Below are 18,892 nucleotides of genomic sequence, written 5' to 3'. Positions count from 1 at the left end.
CTCCAATTTAGACCAGGGTGGGAAACCTTTGACCCTACAATATTTGAGGGAACCACAACTCCCATCACTCCTGATCATTGACCTTGCTGGCTGGAGCTGATGGGAGTTGGGAGTCCAACAACATCTTGAGGACCACATGTTCCCCATCCCCGGTTTAGGCCTCCCTTTCAATGGATAACACTGTAATTTTAAAGCAGGGATACAGATCCTGTGGCCCTCCAAATGTTGTTGGACTCCAGCTCCCATCAGGCCCAGCCAGCATAGCTGATGGTCAGGGATTATGGGAGTTGTAATCTAACAACATCTGGAAGACCACAGATTCCCTTGTTTTATAGCTGAAGGTCTAATCTAGATTTGTGTGTGGGTCAAAATCTGCCCTGCTATTAAGAACATACTGTTCATGTCAGGAGATGGTACCGGCCAATTGTTAACATAAACAGAACTCCAGACAAAGCATGGAATAATCTACCTAAGGTTAGCAGGATAGTAGTGTCTCTGGCTGCCATAGGAATAACACAGGTCAGCCTGAGCTGTTTCATTTGAATGGGGTGATGCGGTGAACAGCAGCTTATGAACACTTCTTCAAGTGTTTTGTGTTCTTGGTAGCAACTTGTGTCAACAGGGTATGACTCAAGCAAGAAACCTTTTTCATGCAAATGACTTGAAAGCACAACTTTTATCCCATCAGAGAATTCTACAAGGTAGAAATGCAAAGTCCTCTTCTTTTATCTCTGTTAAGGCTGAATTGTTTCTTGTGTTGTATTTGTGGAAACGTCATTGTAAGAGGCCTGAGTTACTCTCCCCCAGAATGTGTAGCTTCAGTCATTGCACACGTCCTCTAAAATGTGTCCAGCCCATTCACTGCTTGAGATATATGTTGTCCATTAACCACAGACAGCTGTGCAGAGGGTTTTTCCCCTTTGAATATCCATTTTTTGAATTCTGGGCTTAAAGGAACTAAAAGCTTGAATATCCAAAGTATATAAATAAGGCAAGTGAGCTGGTGCAATGAGGTATTGCGTGGCCTAATTAGCTGAGTCAATATTACTATCTGGTTATGGCAAAAGCTCAGGGGTAGAACACCCAGTTCTGCAAGCAGCTCACTAGATGGCCCCAGGCAATCAGAAAAGGGTCTCTCTTCAGCATTCATGAATTAAACAGCATCCAAACCAGCTGACTCCTGGGAAAATGCAACTTGGTTTTAAAAAAGAGCAACAACAAAACCGAGCCCCAACAATATACACCTTTTCAGCTTTTGAAATTTGATCAGGGCGTCTTGAAATTGCTGCTCTTTGAAAACCTGAAGTTATTACACCTACGATCCCCTTTCAAAGCATTTTGCGCTTCTTTGAGAAAAGACTCTGCATAAGCAGAAAACAGTTTCACGGAGTTAATTAAAGCTTCCACAGGAGAAGGCTGGAAGGTACAGCCCAGCAGAAAGTGCATACCTAAAAAGAGGAGCTGCTGCTGCAGGCTTCCCCTTCCCCCCCACTCCTCGGAGGGGCAAGGCTGGTTTCCCCACACTGTCTGTCTTGTGCCTCGCACCCCCCACACTTCAAGTGGACACTTCAAGTCCCTTCTTTATGTTTTTCCCCATGAGTAAGGGTTACAGCATTTGGGGCATTTTAGCTCATCAAAAAAACAAGGACATAATAGAAGTGGATACAATTGTGCATCATGAGGAGAAAATGGCCATGAACAAACCTTTCTTCCCCCTCTTAATACCAGAGCAAAGGAATCAGCCAATGAAACCGAATGGTTGACAATGCAGTGTCTTCCATAGTTCATCTGTGCACAATAGGCTATTGGCACAACAGCGCCCTCCCCACTTGTGATTCTCAGCAGCTGGCACTGAGTGGCAGACTGCCTCTGGCAGTGTGAAGCAGAACACAGCCATCATGGCTAGCAGCCATTGATTGCCTTATCCATCAAATCCGTCAGCCTTTGTTTTTAGGCAAGTCCATATGTCCTCTGATATTTGGGGAACACCATTGCTCACCATAGCTTTGCATGCAGAAGGTTCCCAGGGTCAATCTCCAGCAGAAGGTGATAAGAGAGAGCTCCCATTTGAGGAGCTGCTGCCTTTCAGAGTAGTAGAAACAAAATTAAAAAATTCCTTCCAGTAGCACCTTAGAGACCAACTAAGTTGGCATGAGCTTTCGTGTGCATGCACACTTCTTCAGAGTAGGTAACTGCGTTAGGCAGAGATATACTCTAACCTGGTCAAAGGCAGCCTTCCTATAGAATTGGCAAACCAAGCAGGCCACATTCCAAGTTTTTCAACCTTGGCACAAGACAATTTCCCTGGAAGCAGATGCTCTGCCATGTGTCTTTCCATCCTTCTGCATGTCTTCCTTGCTGCTCGAGATACAATTATTCAGACATGCAGCCTATGTGTCATATTTGACTCATCCTCTTCTTTCTTCTACATCCAATCCAGTCATTTCTTCCTGTCCAACTGACTACAATAATAGCTTTTCCCCTTTGAAGTTGTTCCTTATCTATCCTACTGCTTTCTATGCTGCTGTGGGTGTCTGTCCCATACTAAATAAATGAAAAGGGGTGTGTGTGTGTGTGTGTGTGTGTGTGTGTGCTGACTAATCAAACAGCAACATAAAGGGGGAGGGGAGCAATAAATAAATAAAAATCAAAGGTGGCAGACTTAAATAAACTTTGTGATGCCCAAAAATCTGTGTTCCCCTCACAGAGCTGCAAGCTCCAGAGTTCTCTATGAAGAGGAACTAACCACTCTTAGCACCCTTAATAACTCCAGTGCCCAGGATTTTAGAGGGGGAAGTCATGACTGTGTAAATAGGTATGATACTGCTTTAAATGTATGGTGCAGATGGGGCCTAAAACCACAAGATTAACATCTGAGGCAGAGAGGGGAAGGCAGAGGGCAAGGAAGACGTTACATAGGAATGGATGGATTATGAAATCACAGAATCAAAGAATCATAGAGCTAGAAGGGAATAAAGGGTCATCTAGTTCAACGTCCTGCAATGCAGGGGCTCAAACCCATGACCCTGACCTGAAAATGAAAGCCATGGTAGGAACTGGGGAAAGCCAGAAGCGAAGTTGAATGAAATGCCAAGGCAAAGAGTTCAGTGAGAGATCTGGCAGTGGTGCCTTTCGCTTCCTCTTTCTGGGAGCACCCTCCTGAGTCACCCTGAGAGCAAACGGGTTGCTGTGAGTGTGGCTGTTAGAACAGGGGAAAGGAAGGGCCCACTTCTCAATCCTCAGTACAAAATGGCTCGACCCAAGAGAGAAAGCAAACTGAGAGCAAAGCAGAGAGGACCTCCAGACCATTGCTAGTTTTGGGTGAGATTCAGCCACATCCCAGCAAATCCTGGTTGTGCAGTCGAAGGCGATTGGGAGGCCTTGCACAACAAACCCACTCTCCCCCCAAAGAATGGACTTTTTTACAATAAGAGATGAGAAAGTGCACTGGAAAGTGTGGGATAATGCTGGCTTGAAGCAACATTGCTCACATGCACAGCATACATTTAAAGCACATGGCCTCCTTCAAAGGACCTAGAGAACTGTAGTTTACCTCTCACAGCACTACAATTCCCAGGACCCTTAACAAACTACATATTTGTTTGTGAGATTCTTACCCCATACAAGCCCTCTCGGACTGCTTTGATCTGTGGAACTGGCACTGTTACAGATGTTCTGCATCTGTAGGAAACTGATCTTTTAATGTGGTGGCCCCTATACTTTGGAACTCCCTGCCTATTGATATCATGCTGGCAGCTTCAGTGCACTCTTTTTGGTACCTACTTAAAACATTCTTGTTTAGACAAGCCTACTTCTCTATCTGAAATACTGATGTGTTTTTAGTTCACTGCTGGTTTCAATTTTCTGAATGTTTTAAATTGTTTTTACAAATAATTTTATTGTATTCTTTTTTAAAACCCCTTTGAGGGTTGGTGTTGTTTTTAGAATCAAGCAGCATATAAACTTTATGAAATACATGCATGCAAACATAAATGTATGGTGTAGATGCAGCTGCTGTCTAACCTCCTTGGAAACAAATCAGGATGAATGTGCAATAAAACAAGTTGCTCAAACCTTAGATTTTCTTTATTTTCAATGGGGCGATGGTTGTAGCCTGATACTTCTTTCTTTTCAAAGGGGCAATAGTTGCAGCCGTGCTTTTTCATCAGAAAGCACAGGCATATGACACCAACCATTTAGTCGTCGAGCTGGCAAAGCGCAGCTACGCCCCTATTGATCCAGTGCTTCTGGGGCAAATCGGAAGGGAGCTCAATGGAGAGCACGTAATTGGTGGAGTGGCCAGTGGTGGACAGGGTGCCTCTCCTGGCACTGGTTTTGTAGACGGGGCACAGGTAAATCCCTTCGTGCAAAAATTTGGAGCTCTCGCCAGGTTTCAGCCAAATGATGGGCAGGGAGTCGTAGAGGATTTTGGGGAAAGACTCTCCAATCCGCATGGTCTCCCTGTCCCAGCGGGCCCCTTCCAGATAAAGCCCTTTCACGTAGGCTCCATCTTCAGGCAATTGAGCCATACTGTGCTCCTGTGTCATCACCTAAATTGGGTGGGGGAAGGAAGGAAGAGATGGTGTATTAGAACATGGCTTAGGTCTTGCAGAAGGAAGGTTCTATCCAGTGCTAGTTGCTAGCCGAGGCAAGGAATGGCTCCTGCAGATCTGAAGCACTGAAGCAGGACGTGCTGAAACATCACAGCCAATCCTCTGTGACTCAATCTACCCAGAAACTCCCCAAGTATCTACAAGGACTGCCCATCATGCTTTCTTCCCCATCCGACTAGCTCACTACGGGCTTCTTAAACATAAAGAATGGAAGAGAAATATCTACAAATGCTTGCAAAAGCTAGATCCCAACACTGGTCCTCATATTTCTAAATGCTCATTACGCTTTAGTTCATAATGCTCTCCAGACTTATTACTTTTGAATCTGTACTCTCTGCACAGCTCCCCAAAGACATTTTCTGAGACAGGGTAAGGGTAAATCCCATAGCTCCTCCCCCCCCCCTTTCTCTAACAACATGCCATCAATTATTTAATATTTTACTATTATCTTCTAACACTAAGGGATCAATTAAGTAGGAAAACGGCCTCTGTTGTTTCTGGCCTTTGAATGCTCTGAATGGACTCTGGAGGATGCAGCTTCATAAATCCATGTTTTGTGGAAGGAAGGAAGGAAGGAAGGAAGGAAGGAAGGAAGGAAGACTTTTTTTACCAGCCTCAGTGTTTTACAATGGAGATCAGTGGTACCATCAGAGTGAGTGTGTGTGCCCAGGGCTCCATGTAACAGAATGAGCTGCCCACCCCACCCCCAATGCAGTAGGATGGCCTTTTTGAAGTAAATGATATAATATGCACTGGTATTTAAGGAGAGATGGGTGGAAGCAAGTCCATGAACTCTAAAATTACCTAAAATCCACCATTAAACTGGCAGATATGCTTTATTGTTCCCTACATTCCAGTTCATGCAAATGTCCCAATCTTCAGTAGCCTAACTTTGATCTCTACAGATGGATTGGCTGAGGGCGATGGAAGGAAGACAAACTTTCTCAGTGTACACCCTCTGAAATTAATGGGCATGACTAACGGGTTCCATTCCAATGGGTTTACTCTCAGTAGGATTTCATTGGATACAACCCTAGGTTACCAAGTTTCATTTTGCATCGTATACAGGAACTCTTAAACATGGAATGAAATTGCTTTACTTACCTCAAATTCAAATCCAATGTGATCTATTGGGATGGTGTATTTCCTGGCATAGTTCTGTGAAACTCCTGTCAAGAAGGACTGAGTAAAGTAGAAACCGGAAATCCAAAACACAATTGGAGGTCCGTGATTGATCCATTCCTGGGTTTAACATGAATCAGCAAAGCAAATAGTTATTATGTGGGATTAAAAGAAACAACAACTGCATATGGTCAGCTGTAAAGTCTTGAAGGCCAAGAGCTTGGGGTAATGGAATCTCAAACCGTCAGTCTCCACCATTAAACAAATGCAAATCTGTAAAGGTTTAAGTCCAAATTTATAAATATTAGGATAAGAAATTGATACCCCACTTAGCTGAAAACACCAGCATGATCCTTAAGCATATATAAATATAATTTAAAATATTTAAATTTAACACACTTTTTTGGTGTACACATCTATTTCTGGGGCTTTTATTAATTAATTTATTGTTGGCAACTGCTGTCTCTCTTTGAAGCTTATCTAATAATTAAGGGTTGTCACCAACTAGTCCTACTCCAGAGCAGACCCATTGAAGTTAATGGACTTTAACTTTAACTACACATTCAATAGGTCTACTCTGGAGTAGGACTAGCATTCGATGCAACCCAAGATCTCTTAACAGCAAGAGCTTTTTAAACCTCTATTCCTGCAACAGTTCTTCTAATCTGTGGCTCTTTCTTAACCACCTAGCTAGCTTTCTACTTCCTGCCTCCATTTACACTACTTAGATACTACCGAGTTAAGCCATATATAAACTTTTGAAGTAAAACAAATAAAATTGCATCCTGAGGGAATATTGAGTTCCCCAAACTAGTTCTATATACTTGAGCCATCCCAATAAATGTCAACAAACCACTAAAACAAAGAAAACAATAATTAAATACAAGCAAACATTGACAGAAGTAAAACACACATGAACACACACAAAAATCTTTTAAACCCATACAAATGATTACAGTAAAAACAGCATGGCACCGACCCTCTCATTAAAAGCAGTCAGTTACCAAAAGCTCGTTGGAACAAAAAGCTGTTCACCTGCCTGTGGAAGGACAGCAAGAAGGGAGCCAATCTAACTTCTCTAGGGAGGGAGTCCCAAAGTCTGGGAGCAACTACTGAGGAGGCCCTGCATAGGATTTTTATGACTCTGCCCATTTTGATCTCTCTCAGTTTCTTAAGTCAAATCAAGTCGTTTTATGACAGTCAATGACCAGTATCAAGACAAAAACACCAAATTCCAAAATTTAAAAGCTCAGAACAAAATAAACAATGTAAAATCACTTACATAAAAAGGCAGTTCTGGCTGGACATTTATTTGTCCAAAAGGAAACCGTGTCAGAAAAGCAACCTCAATTGATAGACAGTTACTCTTAGTATCTCATTTTTCTAGTCTTAAATCCAACCCCCCCCCCCCACATTTCCACATCACTTTGCAGAGCATTTTTTAAAAGTGCTCGTGAAAATTAATTAGCATTATAGTGCCAATTTCTCCTAATATACACATACTTGCAAGCAATTTTCCCTAATAGAATGAATGCATTTTGGTTTGTTATATTCACTAATATATGCACTTCTATGCACTCTTTACCACAATGCATGCACTTTTGTACACATTACTTGGCTGGAGATCATCACTGCAACCTTCAGAAAAGTGCAAAATTTGAAGGCTAGCTGTGTTTTGGTTCACATATTGCTTTGAAAAGCACAAATTAGGGAAGTCTGTGTTTAAATGCAAACCAGATTGAATTCTTCCTCCATCTCTACTCATGTGTAAATGATCTTGACAACAACACTGAACCATGAGAGCTGAAGCATACCTGAAAGAAGACCAGCCTCATGAGAAGGTCAGACACGTAACTCCCCATAGGTTTCAAGGATGGGTAGGATTTGGCTGCCCACATAGGAGGCACTTTGCCTACAAGCATGCTGTTGAAGACATCCTCGAGTTCTGAAGACATCAGCACCTGGCCTTTGATGGCTTTAAGTAGGTTGACAAGGCTGCTGCGTACAACCTCTGTAAGCCTACAGGAAGAAGAAATGGTTCTGAATCTGTCCTGAATCTGTTAACCATAGGCTCCCCGGTCAGATGAAATGGAAACCTATGGTTAACTGGAGGCTTCCACATGACCTTAAGCATGCTATTAAATGAGGAAAGAGGGCCAGTCCTATTATTAGGCAGACTAGATTGGCAGGTGATAGGAGTGAGAGCAACATTTTGGAGGGTAGAACTCTTTTGTGCAGTAGAGGCCTGCATGCCTTCAGGTGCAGTAGGGGACATTGTCCTGCCACAGTCAACTGCAAGTCCCATCACCTTCTCTATATGGAATAGCAGGTGGGCAAATATCTGTGATTTCTCTTGATGTCCATTATACTAACATAAAATATACGCGGAGCTTTCAGGCCTGTGGCTGCTCCATCATTATTTCTATTAATATTGCAGGGTGGAGAAGAAGAAGAAGAAACCCAGAATCCTACCTGTTGAACCTGATAAGTTCTTGCCTAAGAACCGTGTTCATGGACTCCCTGTAAAGTACTGGGTACATTTCCATCACATATTCTAGGTCGAAGTCTTGTGGTAACTTGGACAGGACGTCCTGTGCCAGTTCCTCTACTGTTTCCTAAAATCAGGAAATTGGACATTTTTGAAATGGAATATGCTTGAAAATAGCATTTTTTGTAGCTCTTTAATAACCTGCCATCTTTTTGTATGTTATTCTTCAAATATGTAATTTTTCAAACTCATTCGCCCTTTTGAGCTTATTATGCTTTTAGTTGTGCTTAAAAGGTACAGGTAAAGGGACCCCTGACCATTAGGTCCAGTTGTGGCCGACTCTGGGGTTCATCTCGCTTTATTGGCTGAGGAAGCCGGCATACAGCTTCCGGGTCACGTGGCCAGCATGACTAAGCCGCTTCTGCCAAACCAGAGCAGCGCACGGAAACGCCGTTTACCTTCCCGTCGGAGCGGTACCTATCTATCTACTTGCATTTTGATGTACTTTCGAACTGCTAGGTTGGCAGGAGCAGGGACCGAGCAACGGAAGCTCACCCCATCGTGGGGATTCGAACCGCCGACCTTCTGATCAGCAAGTCCTAGGCTCTGTGGTTTAACCCACAGCGCCACCCTGCTTAGCACGGCACTAAATACAAACACCGTAGTAAGAGCGATGGATGGATGGATATCAGGTGTCAATGGTCAGGGTAAATAGGTGCATCTTCAGCATATGATAGAAATTACATAATGAAGCTGCTGGACACATCTCTAAAGGGATGGAATTTCACAGCTTAGGGGATGCCACAAAGAATGCCCTCTCCCAGGCTACCAACACCCCTAAGGGTAGCCAAATAACCAGATGGGCCTCTTCTGCCAACCTTAACATCCAAAAGGGACTGTCAGAATGGAGGTGGTTGTTTAGATATTTGGGGCTTGAAGCACTAGATGAAGCCACTGTGTCATTTTGTTACCTGTGGAGATTTGCCGCCGCCACCTGCTTGTCGGGGCAAAGTCAGCAAGACACTATTGAAAAGCAGGTTGGTCTCTTGGTTATCCTTTGTGATATCTGCATTCTCGTGTAGCCCAAATACTCCGGGATGGGTTATAATTGGCAGACTTCTCAAGTAGTCTATGTAGGACTGTAAAGAATATATAACGATATGTGTATTTTAAGAATCATCACCGGCAAGCAGGTTTGCTAGATAAGGAGGTGGTACTGTTCACACTGCCCCCAATTGGTACAGACTGTGATGCCCACATTTTAGAAAAGCATAAGAAAATCCCTGCACAACCAGGCTAAAGACCCATCTAGACCAGCATTGGGTTCTTGCAGCAGCCAAACGGATGCCTCTGGGAAGCCCGCAAACAGGACCTGAGCACAACTTGTGATTCCCAGCAACTGGTATTCAGAGGCATTTACTGTCCCTGATAGCGGAGGGAGAAAATGGCCATTGTGGCTAGTAGCCATTGATAGCCTTATTTTCCACAAATCTGCCTAATCCACTTTTAAAGCCATCCAGGTTGATGGCCATCAATATTTCGGGGGGGGGGGGGGAGAGAACTGCACTGTTTTACTATGCGCTGTGTGAAAAAGTACTTCATCTACACTCTCTTACCTGGTATGTCCCGAAGGATGGTACAAAATATTCCCCCCCTGGGGAAAGCTGATAGTTTTCCAGGACTTCTACGTCTTTGCAATACACAATTGAAAGTAGAGAGAGCAGGAGACGCCTGTCCTTGTCGTCCGTTACCCTCCCACCATAGTTACATTCGCCTAGGAATAGAAACAACACATTAGAATGAAAATGGTAAGATGTTTATGCAGCGTGCAGAGATACCTTCTGTTTAAAAAAAGGAGACCGATAAGACTCTGCTCACAAGGTGACTGGAGCCCACATACAGCGGGCTCAGGGGGAAATTGGAACCTACAGGTGGGACATCTTTCATAAACAGCCATATGTTAGCTAGCCTTGCATTACTAGGGACGATGGAGTTTTGTCAGAATTGGACTCCCATCATGGATCCCCATATACTTTGGGTGGTATGGTGGAGGGTAGCGGCTATTAGACTGTGGCCCAGATGTAACAGGAAACCATGGTTTTGGGCAAGATTCCAGATTCAATTGCCGTCATATCCTGGTAAGGCTGGGAGAAATCCTTGCCTGTGACAAAGGAAGGTATCGGCCAGTCAGAGCAGGCGATACTGAGCTAGATGGACCAATGAACTGACTTTGTATAAAGCAGCATCACATGAGCTGCAGGATGACTTGCATGCTCCTCTCTCTCCTCTCCTCTTTCTAGCTGTTTTGCTATGGCCACACTGAGGAATGGAGAAGGGATGTATGCAAGCCTTGGGAGCTCATTTTCATAAATGATAAGCCATGCTTTTAGCTCACTACTGTAATACGTTCACCTTTGTAATGATAAACCATAGTTTAGCTAAATCATGCTAAGCTCATTTTCATGATGCTAAACCAGCATTATGTCTGAATGTAGCCACAATGCCCATACCTGTAAGATATGTGAGAGCTTCAAATGGGGTTTCTTCATATTCATTCAGAAACATCTGAATCTGCCGCATGCTGATTCTCAGATCAGATTCATTGAATTCATAAGGAATGTTCCAACCTGTCCAAGCCAGAGTGGGGGAAAAGTGAGTCTGCAATACAGCAAGCTTTGTTCTGCTGATGGCAAACAATAAGATGACATTCAATGCTAATAGACTAAGCTGAAACAATACTATAGTGAAGCCCAGGCATTTGTCTCAATATTGTATCCAAGAGGGAGATATTTATCTTTAATTAACTTCCCTTATAGTGCAACGATGTGTTCCAGGTCTTACATTAATCTGCGCTGCTAATGATAAATATTATTTATGTGCCCCTCAGCTGTCATTTGAAAATTGCTGAGCTCAAAACTGAACAGCTGCATTCTGATGGACACAGAAAAGGCACAAGTGCCCCTGGCTACCGTATTTTTTGCTCTATAAGACTCACTTTTTCCCTCCTAAAAAGTAAGGGGAAATGTGTGTGCGTCTTATGGAGCGAATGCAGGCTGCGCAGCTATCACAGAAGCCAGAACAGCAAGAGGGATTGCTGCTTTCACTGTGCAGTGATCCCTCTTACTGTTCTGGCTTCTGAGATTCAGAATATTTTTTTTCTTGTTTTCCTCCTCCAAAAATTATGTGCGTTTTGTGGTCTGGTGCGTCTTATAGAGCGAAAAATACAGTAATTTGAACAGAAGCTCTCTATAGGCCACCTAGGAAATCTGAGCAATAGATCCAAGTTTGTAACCACATAAAAATGTTTACCTTTGTTATTTGGGGAGCCTTTGGCAGCAAAAATGGCCCAGCGGGCAGTAGTGACATACATGAGGAAATCTTCAATAAAACTAAGCCCCAGCTTAATCGTAGAAAGAGCTATGTACTGATGCAAAACTGAACTGTGGGATCTGGATCACAGACTGACACAATGATTGGTGCAATGGTTGTACCATTAGTGACATGGGGTCAAAAGCGGTTGCCAGTGCCTGTTTAATCCATGCTGTGCTGTTCCTTAGTTTAGAGTTGCAGCATATATAAGATGATAGCATCAGTGTGGTGTTGTGGACAGAGCAGTAGATCAGGGAGATCCACTTTAAATTCCTCACTCACGAATAGGGATGGGTGAATCTGTCACTTTAGGTTTCTAATATTTCCAATCTTAAATGCAGTTCTTCACATTTCTATACATGTTTGAGGTTGTTGTTGTTAAGTTCTCACAAAAACTCGCTGGCATTTTAGTGCAAATTTCTAATATACACATTTTTGTGTGCAATTTTGCCTAAAACATACGTACATTTCCCCCAAAGCCACTTCCCTGAACGTAATGCATATTCATATGTAATTTTCATGTACATATGCAATTCTGTGCACCGTTTACCTCGGTATGTGCACTTTTGTAAATACAACTTGGCTGGGAAAACTACAAAATTTGGAGAAACGTGAATTCTGAAGGATGGCTGTGAATAAGGTAGATTTGCCTTTAAAGGCAAACTTAGTTGGATTTCTCCCCCATCCCTACTGAGGAACAACACTCAGTGAATGACTGGTTCACACTCTTTCAGACTTATCTACTCACAATGTTGTTGTGAGGATAAAGTGCAGAGGGGGGCAGATAGGAACCATTTATACTGCTTTCATCCTGGACGAAGAATTGGACAGACACCATCTCAGAGCCTGCTCCAGCCTCTGCTGGCCACAGAACCACCTACCATCTACCTTGTCTTTGGTGGCAAGGAGAAAGACGGATGCAGGTGAAGACCATATGCAAACCTCCTCTGGTTTGACTTTCTGTTCCCACCTCCCCAGAGCCATCTACCACAAAAAAAACCCACAAAATTGTTTTTGAAAACAATAAAGCACACAACATCTTACCTAATGGACCAAAGTTTCTTCTTTCTTGCACAAGAGCATGGAAGAAGCAGAGACCAAACAGCAGCTTCTGCCAAATTTCTTTCTTTTCGCAACTGTTAAAGAACATGGGGTCAGAAACTGGGTCGTTGAGGTAGGATCGAAGGAGATTTGCTCTCACCCCTTTAGGTGGCTCGTTGGTCATTTTTATTCCATTCTGGAGAATGCTGACAGGAAACTTTTCGGATGGATAACTAGTCAGCCACAATCTAATGAAGTTCGGAGCAGAAATAAATTTGGTTACATGGTGTGGATGCTGTCTATGTGTACATCAGGGGTTGCCAGTGTGTGCACCCTCCAGATGTTTTTAGACAACTAGCAACCCTGACTACTGGCCACGCGCCAGCCCTGTATCAGGAAATTTTTAATGTTTTACATTTTATTATGTTTTTATATGTGCTGAAAGCCACCCAGAGTGGCTGGGAAAACTCAGCCAGATGGCAGGGGTATAAATAATAAAACTATTATTATGCTAGTTGCGGCTGGTGGGAATTGTGGTCTACAACATCTGGATGGTACCACCTTGGCTACCCCTGGTAAAGATACACAAGCTTATTTGAATAATGGTTAAGTATCTTGTGTGTGCCTTTGTAACAAATGTGTTAGAGGCCTGGTTCTTGTTGAGGTGGTCAACCTGTGTCTGGACCGTACCACATCAGACTCAAGACAGGAGCTCAGATGAATGCACCTTTGTGTTTTTTTAGTTTTTTTAAAAGGGGGATCCTGCTACATAGAAAGCTCTTATGTGCAAGAGAAAGGGAGACTAGCACTGTCACAAAGCACCAACAGAAACCACACCATAACGCCCTCTTTGCAACCAGGAGTACAATGGTCACCACCAAGACATGTAGTAGTGTCAATGAAAAAGTAAAAACTGCAGAGGGGCAGTTACAGGAAAACCTTTGTGCTGACCCTGCACAAACCACTGCTTCCGATAGAAAAAGTTCTAAAAAATGTAATGGTCCCCAAATCTGGGCCCCCACCCTGCCCTGAGGAAGACTCTGATGAAGAGGAGAAGCAGGCAGCCTTGTGCAAGGAGGGGATCTTTCAGCACCTCCTCCCATGCCTTTCCAGCCAGAAGATGTAGCTCTCTGCCACCCTCAAACCCTTAGGATGAGCCCCCGGTAGCATTTCATCTCTTCAGTCTTGTAGAAGTCAGCAGTCATGGAACTGGACAATAGCCCTTTAAAGAACACAGCCAGCTCCTCTGCAAAGGCAGGGCTAATTGCAGGGCAGGGTTTGCCAACCTTAAACTCTTTGCTGAGACAACATCCACCCATTAAGCACAACAAAGGGAAGACTGCAGTCACTGGAGGTCACAGGACCTTTCCGTGGATCTGATAGGGCTTGCCTAAATCTGGGCGTATTTTTATTTTTATTTATTTCACAAGATCTATATACCACTCGATTGCAAGAAAACCTCAAAGCAGTTTACAGAAAGAGTAAAATCATAAAATCATAAAAATAAAATCATCTAAAAAAACCCAACAACTATTGAAAACATTCAAAAATAAATAAAATCAACGATGGGGGCAGGGAGGGAAAGCAGATTCAAATGTAAGTCAAGATTCTATATTTATGGATGTGTTTTTAGCAGGCACCAAAAAGAGTACAGTGAAGGTACAGTGGTGCCCCGCAAGACGAATGCCTCGCAAGACGAAAAACTCGCTAGACGAAAGAGTTTTCCGTTTTTTGAGTCGTTCCGCAAGACGAATTTCCCTATGGGCTTGCGAGTTCTTGCGAGTTTGTTTCCTTTTTCTTAAAGCCGCTAAGCCGTTAATAGCCGCTAAGCCGTTAATAGCCGCTAAGCCGCTAATAGCCGCTAAGCCGCTAATAGCTGTGCTTCACAAGACGAAAAAACCGCAAGACGAAGAGACTCGCGGAACGGATTAATTTCGTCTTGCGAGGCACCACTGTACCTGCTTGGGAGTTCCAACTGAAAATATCAATTTCTTACAAATACGGAACAAGTATTATGAGGCACTTGTAACAGTGCCAGTTCCACAGATCAAAGCAGTTGCGTAGGCATATACGGGATAAGGCGATCTCACAAGTAAACTAGTGACAAGCTGTTAAGGGCTTTATATACAGTGGTACCTCTGGTTACGAACTTAATTCATTCCAGAGGTCCGTTCTTAACCTGAAACCATTCTTAACTTGAGGGACCACTTTAGCTAATGGGGCCTCCCACTGCCGCCACACGATTTCTGTTCTTATCCTGAAGTAAAGTACTTAACCCGAGGTAGTACTTCTGGGTTAGCGGAGTCTGTAACCTGAAGTGTTTGTAACCCGAGGTGTTTGTAACCCGAGGTACCACTGTACTAACATATAGATGTGACCTTGGCCCTGAACTTGATACTGCTAAATCGAGGCACATGCTACTGAGCCTGATCTTACCTGCATGACCCTGTTCACTGTGATATTATCTGACATGGTCTCAGTGGGAAGAGATATTTACCTAATATTACCTTCTTTTTAAAAGCCTGCTGCCATGTCCTCTGTGACCCTGGAACCCCAGGGGATCAGAATTTTCATTGCACCACTTTCCTGACCAGCAAAAGAGGATGTCTGGAGCCCAGGAAATGAGATTTCTACAGCATCCATGTAGACTAAATAATAGAAATTGAATTCTTGCCTGAACTTGGTATGAGTATTCTCAGGTACTATAACCTCTTCACAGATTTTTTCCAAAGCAGGCATCCAGCTGGTTGCAAGATGGCAGTTCTGCAGCACAACCCAAGTCCCGTCCACGATAGCCTGATTAATCATCTTTGCTGCGATTGGGCCTTGGCCCTGGCCAAGTGAAATAGTCTGGATGCTTTCCATGCCGAGATCATCAGCAAACTTCAACAAGCCTAGTGTCAAATATTTAAATACAAATCGTTTTAATAAATGCGCAGGGTTTTAGTGTCAGGAACGCTATTCAAGAAACCCAAATGGAATCTTCTCAGTTAAAGTAACTGTAACCTTTAGAAGACATCTGACGGCAGCCCTGTATATACTATTACGTTTTTTATATCTGTTGGACGCTGCCCATAGTGCCACCCAGTCAGATGGGGGGGGATACAAATAATAATAATAATAATAATAATAATAATAATAATAATAAAAGGTGTGATGGGGAATTACAAGTGCTTTTTGGAGGACTTTCTGGCAAGCTGCTGTTGCAAAGACCTCTGCACCCAACATATAGAAAAATTAAGGAATGTCAGTAGGAAGCTACTTTATACAGAGTCAGAACATGGGTTCATCTAGCCCAGTAGTGCCCACCCGGACTGGCAGCAGTTCTCTCCTAGCCTTACCTGGAGATGCCAGCAACTGAACCTGGGACCCTCTCCATGAAAAGGGTACCATGAGCTGTGGTCTTTCCCCACTGAGTTTCCCCTGGGTGCATTTTGTGTGCTGGAAAACAGGCCCTGGGGCAGAGGGGAAGGTTGGACCTATAGATGAATCTTGCCCAGGAGATGCTGCCTCTGGGGATCCTAGTTTGAGGGTCTCATAAGAGCATAATAAGAGGCTGCTGGATCAGCCAATGGCCCATCTAGTCCAGCATCCTGTTCTCATAATGGTCAAGCAGATGCCAGGTGGGCAACTCGCAAGTAGGACTTGAACACAACAGCACTATTACCTCCTGTGGTTTCTGGCAACTGGCATTGAGAAGCGTTACTGCCTCTGACCATGGAATCTCTGGCTCAAGTTCAGAACTGGGGACCCAGGTCAGGTCTGGGTCCAGCACCTCATCTGCTTGCATTGCCATTTTTTTTTAAAAAAAAAATCTGGCTGTGCACTCCTCCTCTGGGTCAGAGTTTGAGCCGCTGCTTAGGGTGTGGGTAGTGAAAGGTGCAATTTATAGCCTTGTTCAACCAAAAGGCAGTATCATGAAAGGAGGATTTCATGTTGGATTATTTAAGAAACCTCACCTGCCATGGGATCAGCACCTGGCGACAGGACAAAAATCAGAGGTGCGCAGCAGTTGGAATCATGGTAACTTCCAACAAGATCAAATGTTGGGGGTTCGATATATATCTTCCCCATGTTGTCTGAGATGAACAGTTGGGTGGCCGGGATGATTTTATCTGGTCTCAGGCATCGGAGGATGACCATGCGATCAAGACCCGTGACCAGATTCCATTCACCGGGAAACTCTTCTTCGTGAGGTTTGGCAGAATCATAAATCAGTTTCCATTCCGTGACATTGGACTCCACATGATCCAACAGCCCACGCAAGTTTTTCAGCCCCGAGGCACGCACAATTTCGGCCCACGATTTGTCAGACAACCACTCTGGGGCAGGATTCGCATACGGGTTCTCGAGTGCAACCCCACCCGTCAGAAGGAAACGCCAGACCTCATCATCGATCTCATCTCTCCCTTTCATGATCCCTATAGTCAGAAGTAGGGAGAAAAGAAGCTTGTCCTTCTCAAACAGGGATCGGCAGACATTGTTGTAGATGCTGATTGTGAAATGGTCAATTATGAATTCAATCCTTTCTTCCAAAACATCGCTTTTCCTGCTATTGGCAAGAGACTGGACATAGAGGTTAATAAACCATATCAGGGAATATTGATACATTGGTTCAATGTTAGCCAGATCAGAAATGCAAAAGAAGACTGTTGCTGAATGAACGGCCACTGGCTTGTACCCCATTCGGGTGGCATCTATTTCCATTTCGGTAATAGTGGCAATTTCCTGCTTTTCAGATATTTCTTCAGACAACTCTTTGGAAGAAGAGAGGATTTTAATGGCTGTTTCATCTTCTAAGATATTTCCTTCCGACTTGGAAAGAACTTCCAGGATTTTGTCTTCAATCTCCTTCAGCTGTTTCTTGTTTGCTGCACTTTCTACAATCAGCTTGTTCTTCTTCTCTTCCAGCTCAGGCTTTTCCTTCGCAGCCACAATCCCAAGAAGCTGGTCTTGAAGCCCTAGAGGGGTGATCATAAAATTGAGCAGACAAACTTTCACAGCAATTTCAGGAAGATAATGAGGATTCCTTAAGCGTGTCGTTATGTAAAACTTGAAATCCCTTGAGTACTCAATAATGTTCTCTCCCAGTCTCATGTACTCCACACCTTGCTGTTTGAAAGTTGCCTTTAGCAGCACCGGCTCCAAGAACGCATCCAATTCCTCGCCAATATTTTCAAGCAAGACTGGGGTTCCAAACTGGATAGCGTTCTCCAAAGTCCTTACATAGTTGGTGTCAGACAACTTGATAACGGAAAGCTTATTGCCCTTTTCCATATTTTTGACCCATTTGTTGGCTTGCCCTTGAGGATCAATCATTAAAGCCCACCGTCTTGAGTTGGAAACAATGATGCCGTTGTCAATTGAAAAGGAATCAATTGGCAATCCGGCAATCTGCCAGGCACGGATTTTGACTGGGTCCCCTAAAGTGTTACTCAGGCTGAAATCAGTAGAGCATGGGACTTTCTCCTCCTTGCACAAAGCCAGCCACTTCTTCTGACATTCTGTACGGTAATCAACGGTAAAGGCTCCCAGATAAGCCACCGTCCCTGAAGATAACAAGACATCCCCAGTGAGGTCAGTGTATCTAATTCCTAGCAGGCGTGCTGCTTCCGTCCACCTATCCTTCTCGCCTCCCAAGCCACTGATCAGCTTTTCAGCCCTGTCCAGCTTCTGAGAGCATATTTCAATGTTGTTCTCGAGTTCTTTCTTCCGGTTGTTCATTTCTTCAAATTCGTCATTCAGGTCCTGGAGGCGGTCAATCACCTTCTTGAGTTCTGCTCGCTTCGTATTGAGCTTCTGCATCTGTACAGCAAGCAAACCTTCAGCCTCCCTGAGTCGTTCACGTTTTGGAGCTACCACCTTTGCAACACGGTCGTACACTTCCATGGCTCTCACCCATTTACACAAGCCTTCGCAGGCGGATGATACATTTTTTATGACAGCTGGCTGAAAGTCCGGATGGTTGATGAACTTCTCTCTAATTCTCTTCATTACAGCTGATGGGATATTGTCTTTGTCATAAGTCTTCAAGCCTTCAAGGAATTTCAGATCCCCTAGAACTTTTTTGGAACTTCCCCAGTAGTCTTCTATCATTTTACCTGAAATTCCACATAAATACATATATATTAAAATGTTTTCAAAATATGAATATCTCATTTAACAAATCTGGAAGATTTTCAACCTCCCTGTTCTTTCCCCTGAAATAGTTCTTTGAGCATCTAGGTAATTCTTAAGCCAAAGCAAATGGAGAAGGTGA

At 43.6% G+C, this 18,892-nt stretch overlaps 1 protein-coding gene across 7 annotated transcripts in view; it reads right to left on the bottom strand.

Moving 5' to 3' along the window:
- Window positions 1-4,068: 4,068 nt before the first annotated feature.
- DNAH3 (dynein axonemal heavy chain 3) overlaps window positions 4,069-18,892 on the bottom strand; it is a 91,812-nt gene continuing 76,988 nt past the window's right edge. For all 7 annotated transcript variants that reach the window (XM_080980886.1, XM_080980881.1, XM_080980880.1 and 4 more), the window contains exons 53-62: window positions 16,593-18,734; window positions 15,308-15,527; window positions 12,637-12,881; window positions 10,734-10,850; window positions 9,840-9,997; window positions 9,195-9,362; window positions 8,208-8,350; window positions 7,550-7,754; window positions 5,718-5,855; window positions 4,069-4,550 (exon numbers count right to left, since the gene is read on the bottom strand). In XM_080980886.1, the coding sequence (XP_080837012.1) occupies window positions 4,197-4,550; window positions 5,718-5,855; window positions 7,550-7,754; window positions 8,208-8,350; window positions 9,195-9,362; window positions 9,840-9,997; window positions 10,734-10,850; window positions 12,637-12,881; window positions 15,308-15,527; window positions 16,593-18,734 (3,890 nt within the window). In that variant the 3' untranslated portion in view covers window positions 4,069-4,196. The remainder of the gene's footprint in view (window positions 4,551-5,717; window positions 5,856-7,549; window positions 7,755-8,207; window positions 8,351-9,194; window positions 9,363-9,839; window positions 9,998-10,733; window positions 10,851-12,636; window positions 12,882-15,307; window positions 15,528-16,592; window positions 18,735-18,892) is intronic.

This window comes from Podarcis pityusensis, assembly GCF_964106645.2.
Source record: "Podarcis pityusensis genome assembly, chromosome: 14".
Lineage (NCBI taxonomy): Eukaryota > Metazoa > Chordata > Lepidosauria > Squamata > Lacertidae > Podarcis > Podarcis pityusensis.
Note: the sequence above shows the minus strand (reverse complement) of the source record. Positions and strands in the feature narration are given on the sequence as shown.